Raw genomic sequence first — 25,016 nt, forward strand, 5'->3', positions numbered from 1 at the left:
CACGATGTCTCCCACATTAGCAGCAGTCACAATACATCCCCTTACAAATTTCAAACTATACAGTACTAAATTATAATCACTTTAAAGGGGGTGTGTTGTGACCACTGTTAATGCAGGAGACAAGATGATTGGCTAGGAGACCATCAGGTTTTAGGCATATTTTGCTCAGAATCTCTGTGGCCACTATAGTATAGAAACATTTGAGTGTGTAATATAAAACGGATGTTGAGCAAAGCGAAAAATCTATTTTTGGGTGAGATAGCCATGTCGTCCTGATGGAAGGTTCCTTTAGGTAGCCTTTCTAAGGGATATTTGCTACAGTGATACTCCCAGAGAAATATACCGAAGGTTTCCAGAATTCTAACTCGTGGCGTGATTCATCTGTAATATAACTTTAAGGATGTTGCATAATATCAGGGGACGTATTTTTTAGATACGACACATAGCAATCGTCACCCCGAATAGATTCAACTCTGAGGGGGAAGAGTGGCGAACGAAAGGGGAGCCGTTATCTAAGTACCCGGTGGACCCCCTCCCCGCATTACTATGCTTCATCATTCCGAATTTGCATTTAAGCTGGAATAGCCCCAGAGTAGTTTCGGGTGGGGTCATTTAAGAAAGAAAGAACGGTGGGTCCATCAGGACGACCTGGCTATCTCACCCAAAAATAGATTTTTCGCTTTGCTCAAAATCTGTTTTTTGGGCTCGGCCATGTCGTCCTGATGGAAGCATACCAGAGAATTAACTTGAAAGTACTATATATGTTGGTTTGTATAAGTGCCTTCTACCTTGAATGTGGTCCTTATCTGGTCTCCTAGACCTGTATATGACATTACCGTTATCTGTCATTTCCACTAAGCTTGGAACTGCCTTAGGGCTTCCTAACCCCTGCAGGGAAAGTGTCAACATCGACAATAAGGATTCAAGGCTTGATTTTCCTTAGGGACAGAAGGTAATACTTAGAGATTATCCTTCTCATACCTTGGAAATCTGTACTCTGATTCCAAGTTGGGCCCTTCTAGGGTTTAATTAGAATTCTAGTACGCTTTATTCATCTCTAACTGAGATAGCAGCAATAAGACGCAAATACGTTTAGTATTTTACCTTGCAACTAGATTATGAAATGTAGTCACAATAGGGTATGAATCTGATCCGACATTGAAAACACATCAGGGTTCATATTTTCTCTTGTCGAAAAAATATGTAATTTCATCGAAATGATGCCACTCAATGGAGATGTGAAACCAAATCTGACTGATTTGTGCAGATTTTGGAAATGCATGAACACCATGACGCAATGTTCACTCGGCACTGGTGTTATTGGTCAGATATGCACCTATATGGAACAGTTTGTTAATCATTGTTGCGATTTGCACTCGAGGGTAAATGCACCCATGTGCCCGATGCACTGGAAAGTCCCAAAGCAGTTCACCGTTTATCGCAGCGCTAGACAACGGGTTTTATAACACTACCCGCCGCCACCACATGTTTTATTTCATGTACTTGCTTCACATAGTGTCTGTAAAAGATCTGGGTGATCTCCACCTAGTGTATGAGCGGAGTCTACCAAAGCCCCTGTGTTGGAAGAAGCAATTTTCCTTGGATCATCAGCAGGTTGGGTGGAGGGAACAGGTAAACCCTGGTCCATTTGTTCCAGTCGAGGGAGATGGCGTCCATTGCTTCCGCTAGAGGGTCCTCGTATGGGGCCACGTATCGAGGAAGTTTCTTGTTGTCGCTCGTAGCGAAGAGGTCGATCTGCAGTTCCGGGACTTGATGTAAGATGAAGGAGAATGATCTTGCGTCTAGGGACCATTCTGACTCTATCGGAGTTATCCTGGATAGAGCGTCCGCTGTCACATTGCGGAACCCTTGAAGGTGAACTGCTGACAAGTGCCATCTCTTCTTTTCAGCAAAGTGGAAGATGGCCAACATCACTTGGTTGAGTTGAGGCGATCTCGAGCCTTGGCGATTCAGACATCTCATCACTACCTCGCTGTCCAAGACCAGTCTTATGTGGACTGAAGGGTGAGGGTATAATTTCCTCAGTGTGAGGAAGACTGCTATGGCCTCCAAAATGTTGATATGGAAGGTCTTGAATAGGGAGGACCAAGTTCCTTGCAATCTGCGTTGATGAGAGTGACCTCCCCCATCCTTTCAATGATGCATCTGTGTGGATGACGACTGAGAGTGGAGGCAGCTGCAGAGGTGTTGACCTCTTGAAGTTCCTGGCCTCCGACCATGGCTTGAGAAGTGATCGTAGCCCAATCGGTATTGGTCTTCTTAGATCTCTTCAAGCGTTTGATGCGTATCTTCTCCTGACGCATCTCTTAGCTGTGCTCTTAGCACTGGGTCTATCAATGATGCAAACTGAAGGGATCCCAGAACTCTCCTGTTGGCGTCTTGAAATCCTGTTGGATTTTAGAAGTCTCTTGACAGATCCTGCTATCTCTCTCCTCTTCTTTAATGGAATGAAGAGACGATGTGACTGTAAATCCCAATGTATGCCTAGCCATTGGAATTTCTGAGCTGGAGATAGTTGAGACTTTTTGGTGTTGATCTTGAATCCTAGATGTTCCAGAAACTGGATCACTTTCTTGGATGCTTGCATGCATTTCGACTCGGATGCTGCCCACACCAGCCAATCGTCCTGATAGGATACCACCCGGACACCTTGTAGGCGTAGTTGTTGAACGACTGCTTCTGCAAGCTTCGTGAAGATCCTTGGGGCTATGTGTAGTCCGAAGGGCATGGCTCTGAAAGCGTACTTTCTTTTTTGTAGCCTGAATCCTAGGTAGGAGGAGAGTTGACGATTGATCGGAATGTGCCAATAGGCATCTGCCATGTCTACGGAGACTGTATGTCCTTTTGGGCAACAGGGCCCTTATGTGTTGAAGGGTCAACCTCTTGAACTTGTCATTCTCGATAAACTTGTTGAGTGGCGTCAGATCCAGAATGACTCTGAATTTTTCCGAGTCCTTCCTGGGAACACAAAACAGCCTTCCTTGGAATTTGATGGACTTTGCCCACTTTATCACCCGTTTGCTCAAGAGCTCCCTGGTATGTTCTTCCAGAACGGGGATGGAGTGTTGGAAGAACTGAGGAAATGATGGTGGAGCTGTCTTCCAGCTCCAACCTAGTCCGTTCTTGATTAGGCTGTGGGCCCAGGGATCGAAGGTCCAACGATCCCAGAAGAGTCGGAGTCTTCCTCCTACCGGAAGCATCTCATTGCTTCTGGTTTCCGGAGGGCTTGCCTCCTTGACCGCGTCCTCCCCTACCTCCTCCTCTCGAGGGACGTCTAGGGGAACTTCTATTGGATCCTCTACCTTTCGGGCGAAAGGTAGTGGACTGCCTCTCATAGGTGGGAGTGAAGGCTGGTGACTGAGTCACCACCTGGGGTACCATCTGGTAGGTGGTTTGGGGCTGTGACCGTAGTTATGGGAAGTTGTTGTTGTCTAGCAGGGCGAGAAGGCACTCTTGGCCTTTTTGTCTTCTTCTTCAGTTGGGGACTCTCACCTGGAGAAGACTTCCTCTTAGCCGACATGCCCCACTTCTGGAGAAGATTTCTATTCTCCGTGGCGGCCTTGTCGACTATCTCTCTGACCAAATCATTTGGGAAAAGGTCCTTCCCCCAGATATTGGAAGATATCAACTTCCTGGGTTCGTGTTTGACCGCAGCCGAGGCAAACACGAACTCTCTACAAGCCCTTCTTGCCCTCACAAAGCTGTAAAAGTCCTTTGTTAGGGTTGCTAAATGAGCTTTAGCTAGGACCATGAACATATCCAGGGATTTTTGTTCACTGGCCCATGCCTCCATGGACACCTGGAGGGATAGAGAGGCAGCTAGTCTCCTTTGTATCTTGTTCCCCGAGTAATAAGAACTCAGACAACTTGGGGAGGTTTTCGCTGAACTGACGTCCAGCGATATCAGCCTCCAACTTCCCGACTGAGAAGGTAAGCTGAATATACTTCCAGTCTTTGTGATCCGTTGGCAAAGCTAGGGAAAGGGGCCTACACTCCTCCAGTGCAGGGTAGGGTTTCCCAGCTTCCACTGCTTTAATCACTGCCTTAAACGACTTTTCCGCAAAGGGGAAAGCCATAGTTGCTGGAGCAAGAAAAGAGTGATGTTTCTTGCTTAGGGCCAGCAACTTTAAATTGGTAAAGCCCTTATCCTTCAAGCTGCTGGCTAACAAAGCCTGAGCCTTTGCATGGTCAAGCACTATGACCTCCTTAGGCTCTGTCTCCTCCTTGGATACCGGTTCCGCCTTTAGGCGAACGAAGCAGTCTAGATAGGACTCAAAGCTGGGCAAGAACTCCATGTCCTCAATAAGGACAGTTCCCAGCTTCTCTGAAACGAAGATCTTACCGTTTGTAATCGGCATGCATGGGTTTACCTCGGAACACGAAGGAAGATCCTTTACGTTGAGTCTCCGTTGAGACCCACGGGACGTTGTTATCTGAAGAATCTCCTTCCTAAATGCAGCTTCCCTTTGTTCACTCTTCTTCTTGAACATTTCCATCATAGCTTTGATGGTAGACAGTGTGTCATCCGACCTCCCAAGTTGAGGAGAGGAGGACGTAGAGGGCACGGGTTCTGGGGCAGGAACCGACAAAACAGAGACTGTTTCGATTTCATCCTCTTCCGTCTCTGGAGCCAACATTGACTCCTCATCTCAACCTTCTGCCAGAAGGTCCTTTTCGGTGTCCTCTGACACCTCTGACATCCTCTCGATGGATGTCCTTCATCGCATCTGAGACATCCATGTCGACGGCTATCTGGATGCAAGGGATCTCAGGGTGAGGCTGAGGAATAACAGCATCCGCAGATGCTTTGGGGGAATAGAAGGGCTCTCATACGCTCACTAGGGAGGTAAGGCCCCTTGGCATTGTTTTGGAAGCCACAAACCCATTTGCGCAGCTTATCCCGAGCTGCATCCCTTGATTCCGTTGACTTGGGATTTTCAGAAGCCTCATACATCAGTTCCTTACATACTGTACATACCTGTGGGTCCCACTATTTGAGAGGTCCCTTAGTGATGGAGCAGCGGGAGTGTGTCCTACACCCCAGATGGCCGTAGAAGCTCCTGCTACGGACGTTGCAGAAGACACTATTGCACTTCACATGGTCCTCCTGTAAAGAGAGGAAAATAAAATGAGTATAACGTAGTCTATCTCACTAGATAAACTAATATTATAATAATATTTTCCATTTTATTTTATTGCATATAGCTTAGGATAGATAAGCTAGAAATGAAATAGGAAAGACACATACGTGTGTTTTCCCGCCCAGCCAATTGCTGTGACCTCCCTCAATATTAAATTCTAGGGTTATCCTCTTTAAGAGGCCCGATGGAAGAGTCTAGCCTATAAGGATAGAATAGTGTAAACAACACCCACTTCCAAGAGAGTTAATAATGAGGGTCAAATAACTGATCATCTATCAGTATAAAGAAAGGGAATTCCTTTCCCAATCTTATAAGGTCTCAACAATAGACTGCGCTTGTCTTGGATACACAAGAGTATGTTGGAAATTTAAACTATTATATACTTTTATACCATAGTTTTCTGTCTGCAGTATATTCTATACTACAGATATACTGGCTACTGTATATACATGTACTTATAGTTGCTGGCGGCATACAGCCGGTAAGGCTAGTACCTAAGGCTCAATTCAACTGACACAATATTGATAGATTTTTATGGCCGGCGGCCCGCCGGATTTCCGGCGACTTGCCAAACCCCAGCGGGTTGCCGGCTGTCAGCACACTATCCCCGCCATCATACAATGTGACGGGGTAGTGGCCGGAATACCAGACCTGGCCGGCTCTCGCCGGCAGAGTCAGATGTGACAGTGAATTAACGGCTGTCGGACCACAAGTCTAGCCTGCATCTTGCCGGCAAGGTTTGTGCCCGGCAGCCGTCAGTTAGGTTAGTAGCTGGCGGCACTAGCCAATAGAGAGAGAGAAAGCAAGGAGTGAAGGATGAAGTACGAGTGGCAGCACTAGCCACTGGATCACTTCCTTCTTCTGGAATGAGGGTTCTAATGGAAGGGGAGAAAATATAATAAAGCTTCCACCCATCCACCATGCCGGTATCTGCCGGCAAAGGGTGTGGATGGCAGCCCAAGGTAGGACTGAAGAACACTATAATGTAAATGTGTCTCCTGCCGGCAGCTAGACCTGCCGCTCCAGCTATCCCAGAGCTCATGTCCGATAGGGAAGCTTTACGACTAGGCCATACCTGCAGGAACCTAAGCCGGCCCTACAGCCTGCCGGCAGTCGGCGAGATTGTAGGACAACGGCCACAGAGATGTGATGGCTAGGCCATCACTAAAGGACAGAATGGGAAGGGGAAAAGGGTCCTGTATAAGATGTGAGAGGAGCCGGTGGCATGCCAGCCCTACCACACCTAAAGGAAGCTCTGTTTCAGTATCGGCGCCATCCTAGGCAGACGGGGGAATACATTCCCCAGCCTAGGGTCTGCCAATACAGTAAGGGGGGGCCGGCATCATCTAGCCGCCTCCCTTAAACAGAGTTCCATTGCCGGCGCCATCCGAGGCAGAAAAATAAATACCAAGCGACGCCGCTACAGAAAAAGGAATAAAGATGGCGGAGATTATAGCGCCATTAGGGTACTTTAGCAGTAACAGAGGAAAGGAACTTAATAACGGCTCCTCTTTTATTTTGCCACTTTTCCCCTCGAAGCGTAAACGCTATGCGGGGTGCAGATTGCTATGTGGCGTGTCAAGAATACGTCCTCTGATATTATGCGATATCCTGGAAGGGGAATCTTTAAGGATATTCGCGCCAGGAGTTAGAATTCTGGAGACCTTAAGTTAAATTATCTGGGAATATCACTGTAGTCAAATATACCCTAGGAGGCTACTTAAAGGAACCTTCCATCAGGACGACATGGCTATCTCACCCAAAAATAATAATAATAATAATAAAAGAGTCTACTAGGACACTAACCAAAGCTCATGATATTCGTGGTATTGCTGCAACTTGGCTTTCCGCGTGAACCACTCAGTATCACAAGTACTAAAAGCAGGCGTTTGAAAGACACACTACCTTTACTGCCCATTGCCTAAAGGATTGCACTTACAGGTCCCCAGACACCTTTACTACAGCCCAACAATTGATGTTTAGATTCACACTCCTGCAGGACATTAGCTTTGTGTCATGTTATCAGTTACATCTGCGTTTATTGTTTTGAAAATTGAATATCTGACCTCTTTTCCTCAATTGCTGTTATTCCTCTCTTGGGAGTATCATCACTGATTAGACACATGCAGGTAAGCACTCCATTTAGTCGTGATATTTTTTTTTTTTCTTTTTTATCATCATTGTGTTAGCAAGCCCTTTAATCACATACTAATGGCTGTTCTACACGAAATAAAACCTTTCTCGTCAGACTGTTAAACATTTGCCTATCCATGGGTCATGGGATGTTTGAATGCCATGTCCTTGCACCTTTATCAGGACTGTTCATGGTCATTCCGGGTCAAGGGTCAGCAAGATGCCCTGTCTGCTTTGGGGACTTCCTCCCTCCTAAGGAAGACACCCCATTGAAATTATCAGGGTTTTTATCCGCATGGGAACAAACCACAAGTTTTTAAAATAATATTTATTATCCCTAGCTGTATAACCCCAAGTCATTCAAGTGTTATTACCTGCCTCATAAACCCCGCAAGTCCTGACCAGAAATAGAGGGGGATTTCAGTCACGAGCATCAGTACTCCAGCCTGCACACAGAGTTAGTGGCACAACCATAGTAAGTTGCCAGACCCTAAATATTTTACTCAATTGGCCATAATAGGCCACACCAGAACTAATCCATTGGAAGTACTCAGGTTTGTGTAGCTAGGAAAAATACAAATATAAAAAAAAAATGTATCTTTAACCAGAATGATTGTTACAAGTTGACTTTCTCTTTCCTTATGGGTGTATTACATCTGGAAATTTCTGTAGGCTCAACCCTGCCTCTTATAGATTTTTGGAGGTAGGAATTATTGTCTGATGATCTATGTTCTTTGCAATATAACAATTGGTATTTTTTTTTTTTATCTTCTATTCTCCAAAATTTCTGAAAAATGCTCTGGATTACAAGGAATTAAGCTCATATAGACCTATTTCGAATCTATCCTTTGTTTCAAAAGTGCTTGAATACGTAATTCTTAAACAACTAGTCAGTCACTTAGAAGTAATAGAAGCTTTGCCTGACAACCAATTTGATTACTGAAAGCTGTACTCTACGGAGACAGTCATCTGCTCTGTTGTAAATGATATGCTGGAAATGATGGATGAAAATAAATGTGATATTTTAATATAACTTGATCTCAGTGCTGCTTTCGATACAGATGTGCATGAACTGCTACTAAATGATTTACGGTCCATCGGCGTTGAAGATCAAGCTTTTGAATACCTAAAAGATTACTTGGTTGGTAGAAATTACAGTGTACAAATTGGAAACTCTTATTCATCATATGAACACTTAAACAAAGGGGTAACCCAGGGGAGTGTACTTGGCCCAATCTTATTTTGCATCTGTACTATTGGTCTATCGAAAATACTACAAAGGCATAGTGTGAAGTTCAAACTATTTGCGGATGAAACACAATTTTACTTCTCCATAAATGATATAGATGACACTACTGCAAACCAAATCCTTGATAGTGTTAGAGAATGGATGACATTTAAACAACTAAAATTTAATGAGAACAAAACTGTTGAACAGCGGCCAATGTGTTCCTTGGCAGGGCATCGGCAACTGGATTAATTTTCCCAGGGACGTGTTGAAGGGTGCAATTGTATTCAGCCACAGCGGAGAAATGTCGGCGTTGACGGGCGGACCAGACGTCAGACTGTCAAGTGAAAGCGTGCACCAGAGGCATGTGGTCTGTCCGAATGACGAAGGACGTACCTTCTAAGAAATGGCGAAAGTAACGGACAGCCAAGTGCACTGCCGGCAATTTGCGATCGAAGGTAGAATAACCCGATTCTGCCTTAGACAGCTTTCTGCTGAAGAAGGCCAATGGGCGGGGCGAGTCGTTGACCACCTGTTCGAGTACTGCACCAATAGCGACGTCGCTAGCATCGGTGGAGAGAAGGAGAAGGCCATGTGGGACGGGAAAAGTGAGAGAAGCAGCGGTTGATGGGACATTCTTTGCGTTGCAGAAGGTCGCTTCTCGAAGGGGATCCCACTTCAGGTCTTTTGGCTTGCCCTTGAGGGAGGCGTAGAGGGGAGCAAGAGTGGCGGCAATGGCCGACAGAAAACGGTGATAGTAGTTGATCATGCCCAAGAATTCCTGCAGTGCTTTGACGGTCGAGGGCATGGGAAGTTCTGAACAGCTGCTACCTTCTCAGGGAGGGGATGGAATCCTTCAGGAGTGATGCAGAGCCCTAAGAACGACACTTCGTTGGCGCCAAAGGTACACTTGTCGTACCGGACTACAAGGCCGTTTTGTTGCAGGCGGTCGAGCCCGATGCGCAGGTGACGGAGGTGTTCCTCTTTTGAGGAAGAGAACACAAGTATGTCGTCCGTCCATGTATCATACACAGAAGGGGAGGTCCCCTAAGATGCCATTCATGAGACGTTGAAAAGTGGCCCCAGCATTACGAAGGCCAAAACAGGAGTAATTGAAGGTGTATGTACCAAAGGGAGTGGTGATGGCGGTCTTGGGGATGTCTTCTGGGTTCATAGGCACCTGATAATACACCTTCAGGAGGTAGAGCGTGGAGAAAACTTTCGCTTTGTGCAGGTAGGAGGTCACATAGGCGATGTTTGGGAGGGGGTAGTGATCTGGTTCTGTTTGCATGTTCAGGCCCCTGTAATCTCCACACGGACGAAGTAAGCCGTCTTTCTTCAGGACGATGTGTAAGGGTGATGACTATGGGCTGGAGACCTTTCGGCAAAGGACCATTTCTTCCATTTCGGCGAACGTCTGTATGGCGGCTGCCAATCGATCCGGTGCTAGAAGTCTGAATTTGGCGAAGACTAGGGGTCGCGTCGTCTTGATATGGTGATAAATACCGTTTTTGGCAGGAGCCATGGGAGTTTGGCTTAGTTCTGGACGGAAAACTTCCGGGTACGACGTGAGGAGGTGGGCGTAGGCATCCGTGGGTGCCCTGATGTAGAGAGCGAGGTTGGAGGGGCTGGTTGAAGAGGTGTTGACAAGTACGAGTCTGCGTTGACCAATCATCGGTGGGCGACATCGACCAGAAGGTGGAAATGAGAGACGAAATCCGCATCGAGGATTGGCAAGGTGACATCAGCAACAAGAAACTTCCGATTAAATGTGAGGGTCTCGTAACCATAGGTGGGTATCGCAGATCCGTTGGCAGACTTAGACAGACTACGTCGTGTCCTGAAGAGTTCCCTTGGCAAAAGAGAACGACAAGCACCCATGTCTACCAAAAATCACACGCCCGTTCCTGCATCATGTAAAAAGAAAAGATTAGAATCACGGGAGGCCACCGCCACGAGCGATGGCCTACTTACACATTTTTTGGCCACTGACACTCCTTGGCACATTTCTTCACGGCAGTAGGTGACTATAGAAGTCGTTGGTTGGGGCACAAGCGAGTGGTGGTTGATGGGTGGCTTTGTCGCCGCTCCGGCATGGCACGGGGAAGGTGTGTGTGTCCTACAGCATTCACGTCAGCTTCGGTTGGCGTTGAATAGGTGTCCTCTTAGTCAGGAGTGGAGGTGTTGATGAAGGTCGGGAAGTGGCTGTCCATAAGGGCATCGGCTTTGGTCATCAAGTCTTTTATGGGTAAACTATCGATATCGGGTATGGCAGCACACACAGGTTCGAGTAAATGGCGTACCCAAAGGGCACGAAGTAGGTTCATCTCGCGAGGAGAGCCATCTGCGGCAGGTTGCAGGTGAGTGATACTGGTCATTTCCCTGAGGGCGAGCAAAGCCCAGTGGTCCCCCACCGGTTGTTGAGAGAGCTGAAAAAGCTTTGCTATACGGGTGGCTGGCAACGGTGAGTACTGCTGCAGAAGGTATGTTTTGAGGGCGTCATACGCTATTGGGGTGTCTCCTTGTTCACAAAGCCAGTCGGAGATTTCCGGAAAGGTGTTCTTGGGTATCGCCGCGAGAACATAATCTTCTTTGGTGGTTGAGCGAGTCACGCCCTTGATTCGGAACTGGACTTCTACGCGCTGAAACCAAGCAAACGCCTCTACGCTGTCGAACGACAAAAGTTACAATGGGGCAGCGCCGACTTCCGTGGAGTCCGCCATAGTAACAGTGAGGGGGGGAAGGCTGGAGGAACGAGTCGACTTCCGGGGTCACCAATGTGACGAGCCAAGAGTAGGTTGTGACTCAAAGGCGAGATGAATGCAACTGAGTCCCTTTATTATAGACACATCGAATATATATACACACTAGGTCCCGGCAAGAAGGTCACAAAATACAAACATGCTATTTTTGGGCTCGGCCATGTCGTTCTGATGGAAGGTTCCTTTAGGTAGCTTTTTAAGGGATATTTTGCTACTGTGATAGTCCCAGAGAATTAACCATAGGTCTCCAGAATTCTAACTCCTGGCTCGAGTATCCTTAATATATCTTTAAGGATATCGTATAATATCAGGGGACGTATTTTTTGATACCACACATAGCAATCTCCACCCCGAATAGATTTAACTCTCCGAGGGGGAAGAGTGGCGAACAAAGGGGAGCCGTTATCAAGGTACCCGGTGGCCCCCTTCCCTGTACTGCTATGGCCCTTCATTCCTTTGAAATGTAGCATTTAAGCTAAGTGCGCTCCCATGTTTCTCTCGGTGTTGTTACTGTTTTCTGGAATATTACTATGCAATCTCCAGCATCTTCAGTCTCTGGAAAATTGAGTATTTAATCTTTCCTGTGTATAATTTACAGCTCCCTTCTCGCAGTTAAATTAACATAATTTAGATGTGTTAAGTGGAGCACAGCCATCTCTGGAGGCGGCCATTTTGAGATCGCTGTCGCACGTCATAAATGCAATTATCTAGTTGGTAGTGCAACGCTCCCAGTATTTAGTCATAAAGAACTTTTCTAGCTAGATAGGCAAAATTATACTAGTGAAGATTGCATATATATATATATATATATATATATATATATATATATATATATATATATATATATAAATATATAATATTTCCTCTTCCAAAATATAACGTTTCTTTCGTATACGACAGGACTCCAGTGGTATCACTCGTAGCCGCGGTCCCCACTCAAGTTAGGCTAGGGTAACCCGTTTGGTATACGTTAGTAATGTTAATCCCATTTTTTGGGCTCAAGCCATGTCATCCTGATGGAAGATTCCTATAAGTAGCTTCCTAAGGGATATTTGACTACAGTGATATTACCAGAGAATTTACCTTTAGGTCTCCAGAATTCTAACTCCTGGCACAAATATCCTTAAAATTTCTCTTAAGGATATCGCATAAATCAGGGCACGTATATCTTGATACGACACATAGCAATCTTCACCCCGAATAGCGTTTTCGCTCGAGGGGGAAGAGTGGCAAAAATAGAAGGGGTGACGTTATCAAGGTTACCCTTTCTCCCATACTACTATCGAGTATTAAGATGGTGCCATATCCAAGATGGCGGTTATTACTATTTTTGTAGCGAATTCGCACGGTGGTGTTCCCTGTTGATCTAACGTTTTTGTTTGATTTTGTGAGGATTTATTATGCAATCTCCAGCTTCTTTCGCCTCAGGAAAGTTGAGTATTGATTCTTTACAGTGCATATAATTTTAGCTCCTGTTTCACAGTGAAAAAAGTAATTTATTGTGTTTAGGAGCTAGGCCTGCACCGGAGGTGCCATGGGTGCTATCGTTCATCATGCATGTATTATTTAGTTAGCAGAACGATTCCCGGTTGTAATAGCATGAATAAATTATGAAAGCTATTTAGGCACAATTATACTAGTAAAGATATTTATTTTATGCATAATTTCCTCTTCCTTTTGTCGAATGTATACTTTTACAGTTTCGGCGATTTAGGTAACCGAGATCTCGTCTTGCCTAGGTTACCTAGCCTAGACAATATAGTATACTTTCAGACATTATCCCCGTTTACCCTCGTGTATCATTTTATTGATTTACCCTGTAATGGGAGATAGTACATCTAGAATTATATAACTCGATACGTCTCTTGTGGAGATTTAAGGGTAATCCCTCCTTCCCTCTGAGTGCCGCCGCAGGCGGCAACCCTTTCCAGTCTTGCCATAGAGTAGTTCACTCCGGCTTGACTAGGCTAGGGTTTTTCTGTCTCCCACCTCTGCCGGCGAGAGCCCGGCTTTGGTTTTCGACAGAATCTCAGAGCATTCAGTCTTTCTGCCGGTGGCATAGCTACAGGGCGAGTAGTCACTCCCCTGCCGGCTTACAGCTGCCGGCATAGGAGGCTAGCCTCCCTAGGCCGCACCTGAAGTGGTAGTAGGATGCCGCCACCTTCTTCCCTGCGGTCTAAAAGACTAGACCTGTGTTGGCAGACCCTTGGCTGAAGAATAGACATTCTTCTGCCGCCTAGGACGGCGCCGACACTGAAACGATGTTTCTCCTGTGCTGAGAGGCGGCGGCAATCCTGCCGCCGCCTCTTAACACCATTTCAGCAGACCCTAGGCTGAAGAATAGATATTCTTCTGCCGCCTAGGATGGTGCCGATATCGAAACAGAGTTTCTTCCTTGTGTGGTAGTGGCGGCAACATTGCTGCTGCCTTCCAGACTTTATACAGGACCCTTTTCCCTGCCCCCTCTGTCCTTTAGCGATGACTTAGACATAGCATTCCTTGTGGCCGTCGTCCTGCAATCTCACTGCTTGCCGGGTGGGTTGCGGGGCCGGCCGGGTTCCTACGTAAGCAGCTGTTTAGCCACTCAGTCTTTCTCTTACGGACATAAGGATCCGGGAAGGTTGTGCCGGCTATGGCGGCTGCCGGTGGGAGACCCCTCTGCCGCTGAAGGTTCTTCAGTCATCCCTTGGACTACCATCTACAGTCCTGTAACCTGCAATGCCGGCAAAGGTCTTTGCGGCTGGATGGAAGCCTGAGTGATGCATTCTCCCCTTCCATTTGAACGTTCTTTCTGGAGGAAGGCAGTAAGTTTATATACTTACATCCTTATTTAGTGTAAACATACATTGTAATAAGGCAGTCCTTCACTCCATGCTTTCTCTCTATATCAGCTAGTGCCGCCAGGTACTAACCCAGCCGGTAGCATGTCGGCCGGTGCTGTCAGGTACTTACTCAGTCGGCGATACCGCCGACTGTACCAGTGCCGCTGGGTACTAACCAGCCAGCTGTGCCGCCAGGGACTAGCTCTGCCGGTGTTATGCCGGCTGAACTACAGTATATGACTATACATAATGCCAGTATATTTGCAGTAGAGTATATACTGCAGATAGAAAACTATTGTATATATTATACAGTAGTTATTTTCCAATGTATCTTGTGTATCCTTGCCCAGTCTTTTGCTGAGACCAATCCTATATTGAAAGAATAGAATTCCTTCAATACTCTGATTAGAAATCAGTTTACAACTTACCCTACAATATTAAATATTTAGAAGGATCGGTGGTAGTACACTTTTCTATCCCTAAAGGTTAAAACCCTTCTCTTTGAGTTTCCCTGATCAGGAAACTCTATGTCTTAATATTGGAAGGGAAGGTCACAGCAATTGGCTGGGCGGGATACACAAGTATGTCTCTTTTCTATTTATTAGTCCAGTCGGCAACATGCCAGCCAGACTGTGCCGCCAGGTGCTAGCCATGCTGGCAACACACCGGCTGAACTATAGTATATGATTATACACAGTAGCCAGTATATTTGCAATATAGTATATACTGCAAACAGAAAACTATAGTATTATTATACAGTCGTTAATTTCTAACATACCTTGTGTACCCTTGTACAGCCTTTTGCCGAGACCGAACCTATATTGAAAGAATAGAATTCCTTCAATACTCTCACTGGAAATCAGTTAATACTTACCCCACAATATTAAATAATTAGAAGGGTCAGTGGCAGTGTACACTTCTCCTATCCCTAAGGGTTAGGACCCTTCCCTTTCGAGTTGCCCTGATAAAGGAAACTCTTTATCTTTAATATTGGGGGGAGGTTACAGCAATTGGCTGGGAGGGATACACAAGTATGTGTCTTTCCCTATTTCTTTCTAGCTTACTATCCTAAGCTGTAATGATTAAAATATGAATAATTTAATATTTGTTTATTATGTGAGATAAACAATCGTATACTCATTTTATTTTCCTTTCTTTACAGGAGGAACCCCAGATGAAATGCGATGCGATCTTCTGCAATCATAGGAGTAAGTACTTCTACGGTCATAAAGCATGCAGGTCTCTTGCCCCCTGCACCATTATTACCGAATCCCTGCAATATTGGGACCCCCAAGTCTGCAATATCTGCCGGACCTTGGTGACCTAAGGTTTTGATGACCCCAAGTCAATGGAGTCTAGGGATGCAGCACGTAAATAGCTACGCAAGTGGGTAAGAGGGTTCCAGAAGAACTCTTCGGAACCATACCTACCTAACGATAGGATGCGTAGCCTACTGTTCCCGAAAGTGGGTAGTGAAATGGTTGTGCCCCAAGCACGACTTGCACCTCCCTGCGTCCAGATTGCCATCGAGACGTATGTCAGGGAGGCGTTGCTGAGTATGGACATCCACCAGAAGGTAAGGATGTCGGAAGTGTCTATAGACACTGAAAAGGATCTACTGGAAGATCATCCCGAGGAGGAGTCTACTCTATCTCGGGAAGATGATGATGATGATGTGTCGGAATTCCTTCCGTCTGTGCCGGCCCCGGAGCCATTACCCTCGACGTCTTCATCTTCTACCCCTCCATTGGACAACATGAGCCAGGCGCTGGCCTATATTACGGATTTAATGGAGGACATTCGCAAACGATGCGAAACAAGGGAAGCAAAATTCAAGAGAGAGCTCCATGAAGCTCCACTTATCGCCTCCTGAGGGTCATTCAAGCGACCCAGATGCCAAGACCTTCCGACCTGCTCCAAAACCAATCCCTGGAGGTATGCGGAGCTTATGCCAATTTCGAACGGCAAACTCTACATCTCAGAGAAGATGGGAGCTGTCCCCTTAGACGACATCCAGTTTTGGCCAATCTTTAACGCTTTCCCTGATTGCTTCATTAGACTGAAGCATGAACCAATGTCAAAAGAGGAAACAGAACCGAAGGTGGTCATGGTTTTCGACCACGATAAGGCACAGGCTCTCTCGACAAGTAGCCTGAGAAAGGCGGGCTATTCGATGTCGAAAGTGTCCGCCTTGAGCAAGAAACACCCTACCTTTCTTGCTCCTGCTTCAATGGCATTCCCCTTTACATGGAAGGCATTTAAATCTGTTGTCAAGCCAGTGGAGGCAGGCAAACCATGCCCTGCACTTGAGGAGTGCAAGCCTCTGTCGCTAGCCTTGCCCACGCAGGAGAAGGAATGGAAGGAAGTCCACCTAACCTTCTCAGTAGGGAAACTGGACGCGGACATCGCTGGACGACAGTTTAGCGAGAATCTCCCCAAACTCTCTGATTTTCTCTTGGGCAAGGAACAAGAGACGAAGGAGAGACTTGCGGCCTCTTTATCCCTCCAAAACTGCATAGAGATGTGTGCAGGCCAAAGAAGTACCCCAGACCTGCTAATGGTCATGGCCAAAATGCACATGGCCACCTTAGTAAAAGACCTGTATGCTTTCATGAAGGCTAGGAAAGCCTGTAGAGAGTTCGTGTTCGCTGCTGCAACAGTGAAACATGAACCCAGGAAGTTGATATCTTCGAACATCTGGGGTAAAGACCTCTTTCCGAACGAAGTAGTCAAAGAGGTAGTCGAGAAAGCCATCATGGAGAATAGGAACCTCCTCCAGAAGTGGGGCATTTCGTCAAAGAGGAAGTCTTCCCCGGATGAGGGTCCCCAACCTAAAAGGAAGACGAAGAAGTCCAAACTTTTCCCTCGGCCTGCTCAACAACATACCACAGTTACTATGACCGCGGTGCCCCAGGTAGGCGGTCGAGGAGGTAAACCCTCCGATCAATCGGAGCAAGGAAACGCTTCCGGTAGGAGGGAGGCTCCAACAATTTCAGGATCGTTGGACCTTCGATCCTTGGGCCCATGGCCAAATCAAATTCAAGGGAAGGCTGTTTTGTGTTCCCAAGAAGGACTCAAGAAAACTCAGAGTCATTCTGGACTGTGCCACTCAACAACCACATAAGAAACAGCAAGTTCAGGATGTTAATCCTTCTACACATAAGGACCTTATTATAAAAAGGGGCGTTCACAGTCTCGATAGACCTAACAGATGCCTATTGGCACCTTCTAGTCAGTCGCCGCCTCTCCTGCTACCTAGGATTCAAGTTACAGAAGATAAAGTATGTTCTAAGAGCCATACTCTTCGGACTAAACATAGTCCCAAGTATCTTCATGAAACGGGCAGACACAGTCGTGTAACAAGTACGCCTAGAAACTCTTCTGGTAACAGAGTACCTGGACGACTGGCTGGTGCGGGCAGCATCAGAAACGGCTAGTCTGCAAGCATCCAAAGAAGTAACAAAGTTCCTGGAACATCTGGGATGCAAAATAAACTTCAAGAAGTCTCGACTATTTCCAGCTCAATGGTTTCAAACTGGAAAGTCATTGAGACATGAGGTCACGTTGTCCCTCCATTCTCTCAAGGGAGAGGAAGAAAATTGCAGGGTCTGTCAAGAGACTAATGTAATCCGAAAGGATCTTAAGACTCCAACAGGAAAGAGTATTGGGATCTCTCTAGTTCGCAACAGTAACAGACCCAGTGCTAAGAGCACAGCTGAAAGATGCGTCAGGAGTCTGGAGAATAAACGCATCAAAAGCTCGAAGAGATCTAAAATGACCGATATCGGCCGTATTTCAATCACTTCTCAACCCATAATCGAAGGCCAAGATCCTAAGGAGGACCGTGCTCTTGCAACCACCTCTGCCGTCGAGGATCATCCACATGGATGCCTCGACGGAAGAAGGAAGAGTTTACTCCCATCACAGGAAAGTGCAAGGGACTTGGTCATCTCTGTTCAAGGCCTTCCTAATCAACATTTTGGAACCCATGGCAGTCCTTTTCAAGCTGGGAAGACTCTCCCCTCGCAGACCAGTCCTCATCAGGCTGATCTTGGACAGCGAAGTGATAGCGAGACGTCTGAACCGACAAGGCTCAAGACCGTCCCATATAATCCATGTGATATTAGCCATCCTTCATCTAGAGAGATGGCACCTATCAGCAGTTCACTTACAAAGGATCCGCAATGTGACAACGCATGCTCTACTCAGGCTCAAGCCGATAGAGTCAGAATAGTCCACAGATGCAGACTCATTCTCCTCCATCTTGGAACAAGTCCCGGAACTGCAAATCGACCTCTTCGTGATGAGCGTCATCAAGAAACTACCTCGATATATAGCCCCATACGAGGACCCTCTAGAGGAGATAACGGACGCCACGTCCCTAGTTTGGAATGAAAGGACCCGGAATTCCATGTCCCTTCCATCCAATCTCCTGCGGAAGGCCCTCAACATGCTGAGATCCTTCCAAGGAACGGCAGCTCTAATGGCTCCCAAGTGACCCAAGAGCAACTGGTTCCCTCTACCAATGGAACTGAGGCTGAGGCTGGTCCTTGTACCAAACCCAGATCTATCTCAACGGGTTCTGAAGTTGACTGTCTTCGCTTCATCACAAGAGACCCCAAAACCTTCATTTCATAATTTTCTCGCCCTAGCGGTTAAGAAAAGATTTGGGATCTTAAAAGGCAGTATTGACTTCCTAGAAGAATACAAGTCTAAGTCAACTAGAAGACAATATGAATGGTCTTGGAAAAAGTGGGTTTCTTTTGTTAGAGCAAAAGGACCGAAAGAAATTTCTATAGACTTCTGTCTGTCCTTCTTTATCCACCTTCATAATCAAGGTCTGGCTGCCAACACGATAACTACGTGCAAGTCAGCCTTGACTAGACCTCTTTTATACGCCTTTCAAGTAGATCTGACGAACGAAATCTTTAACAAGATCCCGAAGGCATGCACTAGACTTAGGCCTGCAGCTCCTCCGAAACCCATTTCATGGTCTTTGGACAAGGTCCTACATTATGCTTCATCTGTAAACAATTAAGATTGTTCTCTCAAGGATCTAACCCAGAAGGTTATTTTCCTGTTCGCTATAGCCTCAGGGGCTAGAGTTAGTGAAATAGTAGCCCTATCAAGAAATGAGAGCCACATTCAGTTCACAGAAGTGGGAGAACTGAATCTCTTTCCTGATCCAGCTTTTCTCGCCAAAAACGAGCTACCCACTAAAAGATGGGGTCCCTGGAGAATCTGCCCTCTGAAGGAAGATGTCTCTCTATGTCCAGTAGTGTCTAAAGGCCTATCTTTGTAGAACTTCAGACTTCAGGGAAGAACAGCTCTTCAAAGGAGATTGATTTGATTGATTGATATAAGGTTTTCAAGCATCCTGACATCTAAGGTCATTGACGCCGATATCATCTAGTTTATGTACTGTATACAAAAAAAAAAGAATTCTGGAGACCTAAAGGTTAATTCTCTGGGAATATCACTGTAGCCAAATATCCCTTAGAAAGCTACCTATAGGAACCTTCCTTCTGGAAGACATGGCTATCTCACAAAAAAATATATTTTTCGCCTCGCTCAAAATCCGTTCTGCCAGCCAGGCCGAGAATAAAATAGTCACCCATTAAAAAAAAAAAAAGTTGAAAATGGGTTTACGCAATAGAAAGTGTATCTCTCTATACTAAGGGTAACTATAATATTACAGTACATATGGTACTGTATATTTTGCATATGTACAGTATTGTACAGTACTGTATGTATTGTATTACTTTCTATTTATTATTGCATTATGTTCTAATAACTACTTAATTTACAGATATTAAGAGTTAGTTAAGGTATATTGAATGGTTCAAATGTATTTGGCTGTACTGTACAGTATTTCATTGTGGTTATTCTGTAGCTTTATTATAAAATTTAATGTGGTGTTTTTGTAGGGTTTGGAACGAATTAGGCGATTTACAAGCAAAATGTGACTCATAACACAAAGTTTTCACAAAACAAAAGTCACTCCAGAAAAAATTAATTTCATAATGTGAGGTATTACTACTCCACTTCCGAGTTTACGTGCTCATTTAAATATCAAATACAAAGATGAAAACCAAGTTACATCATTTACCCCACCTTATGTCGGTTTCTAAGTCATATAATAACAATGAAGTACTGTACCGTAATGTACAACACATGAAAGCTTATTAATGTAAGCATCTGGTTTTTATAAAATGGTAGCAGGTTATAAGTATATTTGTGTGTTCATTTTGTGTATAGGAAACATATACTGTACTGTAAGTATAAAGGGCAAAAATCAAACATACTTTAGGTCTCATGAAACCAATTAACGACTTAGGCCAGGGTATTACGTACATGCATTTAACTACTTGACCCAACCAGTATTTTCTTTAGTGATGGATTATAGTATTTGGCGATTTGCACATTGCACAAAATATGCTGAATTACAGTACGGTTAGAGGTTTGTATAGTATATCTATAAAAAGTTATTTCAGTTACAGTGCTAATTACAAATGCAAAAGGAATTAGAATTTTATTGCACTAAGTATGTTAAAGAGGTTTATGTACTACATTATGTTGAAATATATTATTGAAAAAATAACTCAGGTTAGAGGTAGTATGAAGAAGGGTGGTGAATGGTGGAATGGAGTGAAGATTAAGGTAGAAGAGAAAAAGAGGGCTTGAAGAATGGCTATAGAGAAGTATGAAAGAAATAAAAAGAAAATGTGGATGTAAAACGGAAGGTGGCATCGGCAAAGAGGGTGGCTGACTGGAGCTGGGGTTAGGGATTGGGTAGTTCATAAGAAGAGAATACGAAGTTCTGGAAAAAAATGAAGTAAGTAAGGAAGGGTGGATCGAGGAGTGGACGGTAAAAATTGAAAATGGAAGGTTGTTGAAAGGAGGGGAGGCAAGATAAAGGTGGGCTGAATGTTTTGAAAGGTTGCTGAATTTTGACAATGATCGGGATGCAGATATGATTGCTGTTGCAGGTGTTGAGGTGCCAGTGATGGGAGATGAGATGAGATGAGAGGGAAATTAAAAGAGGAAGTGAAGAAAGCGCTAGATGAAACAAGAGCAAGACAGGTGCCTGGTATGGGTAGTGTGAGGGCTGAGATGTTAAAGGAAGGGGGTGTTGGAATGGTTGGCAAGATTGTTTAATATATATTTTATGTTGTCAATGATGCCGGTGGACTGGGTGTGTGTGTGTGTAAAGGTAAGGGAGATGTGCATGAGTTTTAGGGGTATTAATTGTCAACTGTTTAGAAAAGTGCTTGGTAGTGTTAATTTAATAGGATTAAGGATAAAACAGAGGATGCAATATTAGAGGTGCATGATGGCCTTAGAAGAGGTAGGAAATGTATGATAAAATTTTTATAATTAGGCAGATATGCAAGAAATATTTAACAAATGGTAAGGAGGTATATTTTGCATTTATAGATCTGGAGAAAGGGATGCAATGTGGAACGTGATGAGGTTACAGTATATGGAATTGGTGGAAGATTGTTGCAAGCAGTGAAGCCTTTATACACGGCAGTAAAGCATGTTTAAGGATACGGAAGGAAGTGAGTGAACGGTTTCCAGTGCGAGTGGGGCTGAGACAGGGATGTGTGATGTTGCCATGGTAGTTCACTTTGTTGATGTAAGAAAATTATTGCTTGAGTGTTTGGTCAAGGATTGAAACTGATAGTAAGGGTGATCATGACTGGGAGATGAAACAGTTGATGTTTGCGTATGATACTGTATTGGTTACACACTCTGAGGAGAAGCTGTGTTGATTAGTGACAGAGTTTAGAAGGGTGTGAGAGAGAAGGATGTTGCGAATTAATGTTGGTAAGAGTAGGGTTAGGAGATGCAAGAAAAGGGAGGGTGGTGATAGATCGAATGCCAACTTGGGTTTTGTTGTTGCTGTAAATGGTGGAGTGGAAGCTGATTTACGTTACAGTGAACGAAGAATGTAAAATGTTAGGGGCAGTGAAAGAAGTGGTAAAGAATACAGGGTTAGGGATGAATTTAAAAAGAATTTTTTATGGGAAAGTGATTGTACCAATTGTGATGTATGGATCAGAATTGTGGGGAATGACAATGACAGAAAAACAGAAATGGAATGTGTTTGAGATGAAGTGTCTGAGGAGTATGGCTGGTGTATCTCAATTGAGTAGGGTTAGGAACTAAGTACAGTAGTAAGAGTGAGGACGGGTGTGAGGAATGAATTAGCAGCTAGAGTGGATATAAATGTGTTGAGGTGGTTTGGCCATGCCGAGGGTGGAAAATGATACTCTGTTGAAGAAGGGGATGAATGCAAAAGTTGAGTTTAGGAGGAAAACCAAGGTTTGGGTGGATGGATGGATGGAGTGAAGAAAGCCCTAAATGATAGAAGGATATATGTGAGATGCAAAAGTGCACACTAAGAACAGAAATGAATGGCAAGCGATTGTGACAGTTTCGATAGGTTTTGATGCTACCAAGGTGACCGCTGAGGTAGTAGTGGAAGATGGGGCAGGGTAGGCTGTGGTACCCAAGCAGTACCAACCATACTCGGCTGTGTCCCTCATCAGGCAAGGAGGAACAAAGGGAAAAAATACGCTTTTGTTTCTTTTCGGATATCGATACTTTCCAAAATTTGGGTAAGTGCCACAGTAGATAAAACGATAAATAGAGATATCATGAGTCCATAATTTATGTAAAGTTGGCTAAAGTAAGAATTCTGTGTTGTGATTGCCAAATATGGATTCATCTAAATCAGATTAGATGAACCAACTACATTTAACACACCATCTTATAGACAAGCATCATTTTCTATTGAAAATTTTATGTGTAAGAACTTCAATCATTAAAGGAATATCTTAATTCATTATCTCTTTTATTCTTTTGCCAATTCAATGATGAATAAAATAATAGGACATGGTAAATATTTAGGAAATAGTATTTTATGACACTGATTGAACAAATGTAAAGAAGCAAAAACAAAATAAAAAGTCCTGAATTATTGTTTATTATTTATTTAGCTGATGATCAAAGCTAATATTTTTACCTTGTGTATGTGTATATGTTTGACAAAAACTAATCATGGAATAAAAATGGTTAACTAAACGTGTAAGTGGAAATCACAACTACAAAATTCCACATTTTTTTAAGGTTTCTTGCTCTACAATAATCATACTTATGTTATTTTTTGTTCTTGCAGCTTCATTATTTTTTTATAGAATTGAAAAAATTTTCCTCAATGGTTTAAACCTAAAAAATAATAGTATTTTCCAGAATCTATATCAAGTACTGTAATCCTACATTTTTTTCTCTTACTTTCAGGAACATTTTCCAATAATGAAGAAAACTCTGCAAAAAAAATGGAGGAAACTAGGTGATGAAGAACGTGCAATGCTTCTAACTCTAGCCAGAGCCAATCCTAAGGCTTCCTCTGAAAAGCTGAGGAGTCTCCTTGCTGAATTCAACATTGACATCAGTGCCCGTACAGTTAGGAGAGAACTCCTTGATGCTGGAATCAAGCTTCCAAAACAATCTACAAAGTCCTAATTTTTTCAGTTTTTCATATGACAATCACGATTGTAAATCAGTGGGAGAGTCCTTTTAAAATGAAAATGTTGCCTAGAGCATTCCAAGGAATACTGGAAAAAATGCTCCTTAGGTGTAAGCTTATCTTTACATAAAATTAGCTAGTGAAGTTAAAATGTCCTTTTGAAGTGACAAAATTTTGCTTGGTTATCAAATTTATTAAAAATATATGTACAGTATTTCGTAAAATAATATTGATTTGTTTCACAATAAATCCATTATTTCTATTTCAATGAATTTACACAAATGCATAGTGTTATTATCTTTGAAGCAAAGGCTTCTTGTCTTTAAAAATGGGAAGAAAAAACCTTTGTTCCTGTGCAAAAAACAAGCTTTCCACTCTTCACTGTGGAGTATTATTTCAGCGAAGCTGAAACCAGCTGATAAGTTTTTCTTTTATCAAGGTGTAACTACCCACCGCTAGTTAGTGGGGGGGGGTTTAATCCTCCTGCTCACACTGGCACTAGCGACTAACCGTTACTTTTTATTTCGGCTCGGTAGAATAAAGAAGTCTTTCTCTCCTGCCAAACCTTTATAAATGGTTACAATTAAAATCAACTGGCCTAATGCTTAATATAATGTCCCCTCCTTTTGAGCTGCCTTCTTAACATAGGTTTCCTTTGCAAGGAAGGTAGTCAGAGGCCTATAGCCTCTACCTCTACTGCTTGCCCAACGTTCTCTCTGCTTCGGCGGGCGGACATGAGCAGTGACTGACAAGAACTCCTTAGAGTGGCTTGTTGGGTAACCCTTCGGGGTAAAAGAGCTTTGGCTAAGTTTCACATGCAACATTATTGTCAACCTTCAACTTGAGCATAGATCATTGAGTACTGCCCGGAGGACCTCCACCAGCTGTTAAGCAACTTTCCCTTAGAGGGAGAGTTAACCTCCACCAGGTGTTGAGCAACTTCCCCTGTCGAGGGAGAATTCATCTACAAGCCACTGTCCAATCTCCCCGCTTGCAAGGAGAATTGCAGACAGTGCAAGCAGAGGTTGGTCCCCTTTCCCGTCCGCGGTAGAGACTTCCTTCATTTGTGGGATTTCCCTTTTGGGGGATTCCTCCAGCGGAATTTGGATTCGTGCATGCCCCGTCCTTGCTCTTCGGAGCTTGTCGACAAATGCGTTAGGGTATTGCTTACAATTCCTACTCAATGCTGCTGTACCCTTTGGGATCTTTGCCGCAGATGTTGAAAGTTGGGGGCCGCCACCTCTCCCATCGACAAGCCTCATAGGCCTTAACTCTTCAGAGTTATTGCCACATTGTGCCTCTAGGCACAACAAAGGTCTTAGAACTTTGTGAGACCAAGCTCTTCGGCACCTGTGCCTCATAGTTTCTAACTCT

General features: G+C 44.3%; 1 protein-coding gene across 2 annotated transcripts in view; it reads left to right on the forward strand.

Annotated features, from left to right (window-relative positions):
• Window positions 1-23,924, forward strand: part of LOC137645970 (protein bric-a-brac 2-like) — a 284,612-nt gene extending 260,688 nt beyond the window's left edge. Inside the window, exon 5 of one of the 2 annotated variants that reach the window (XM_068379058.1) lies at window positions 23,414-23,924. In XM_068379058.1, coding sequence (XP_068235159.1) covers window positions 23,414-23,638 — 225 coding nt within the window. In that variant the 3' untranslated portion in view covers window positions 23,639-23,924. The remainder of the gene's footprint in view (window positions 1-23,413) is intronic. The other variant, XM_068379063.1, reaches the window with a different exon arrangement.
• Window positions 23,925-25,016: the final 1,092 nt, after the last annotated feature.

The sequence above is a fragment of the Palaemon carinicauda genome, chromosome 8, assembly GCF_036898095.1.
Source record: "Palaemon carinicauda isolate YSFRI2023 chromosome 8, ASM3689809v2, whole genome shotgun sequence".
In the NCBI taxonomy this organism is placed as follows: domain Eukaryota; kingdom Metazoa; phylum Arthropoda; class Malacostraca; order Decapoda; family Palaemonidae; genus Palaemon; species Palaemon carinicauda.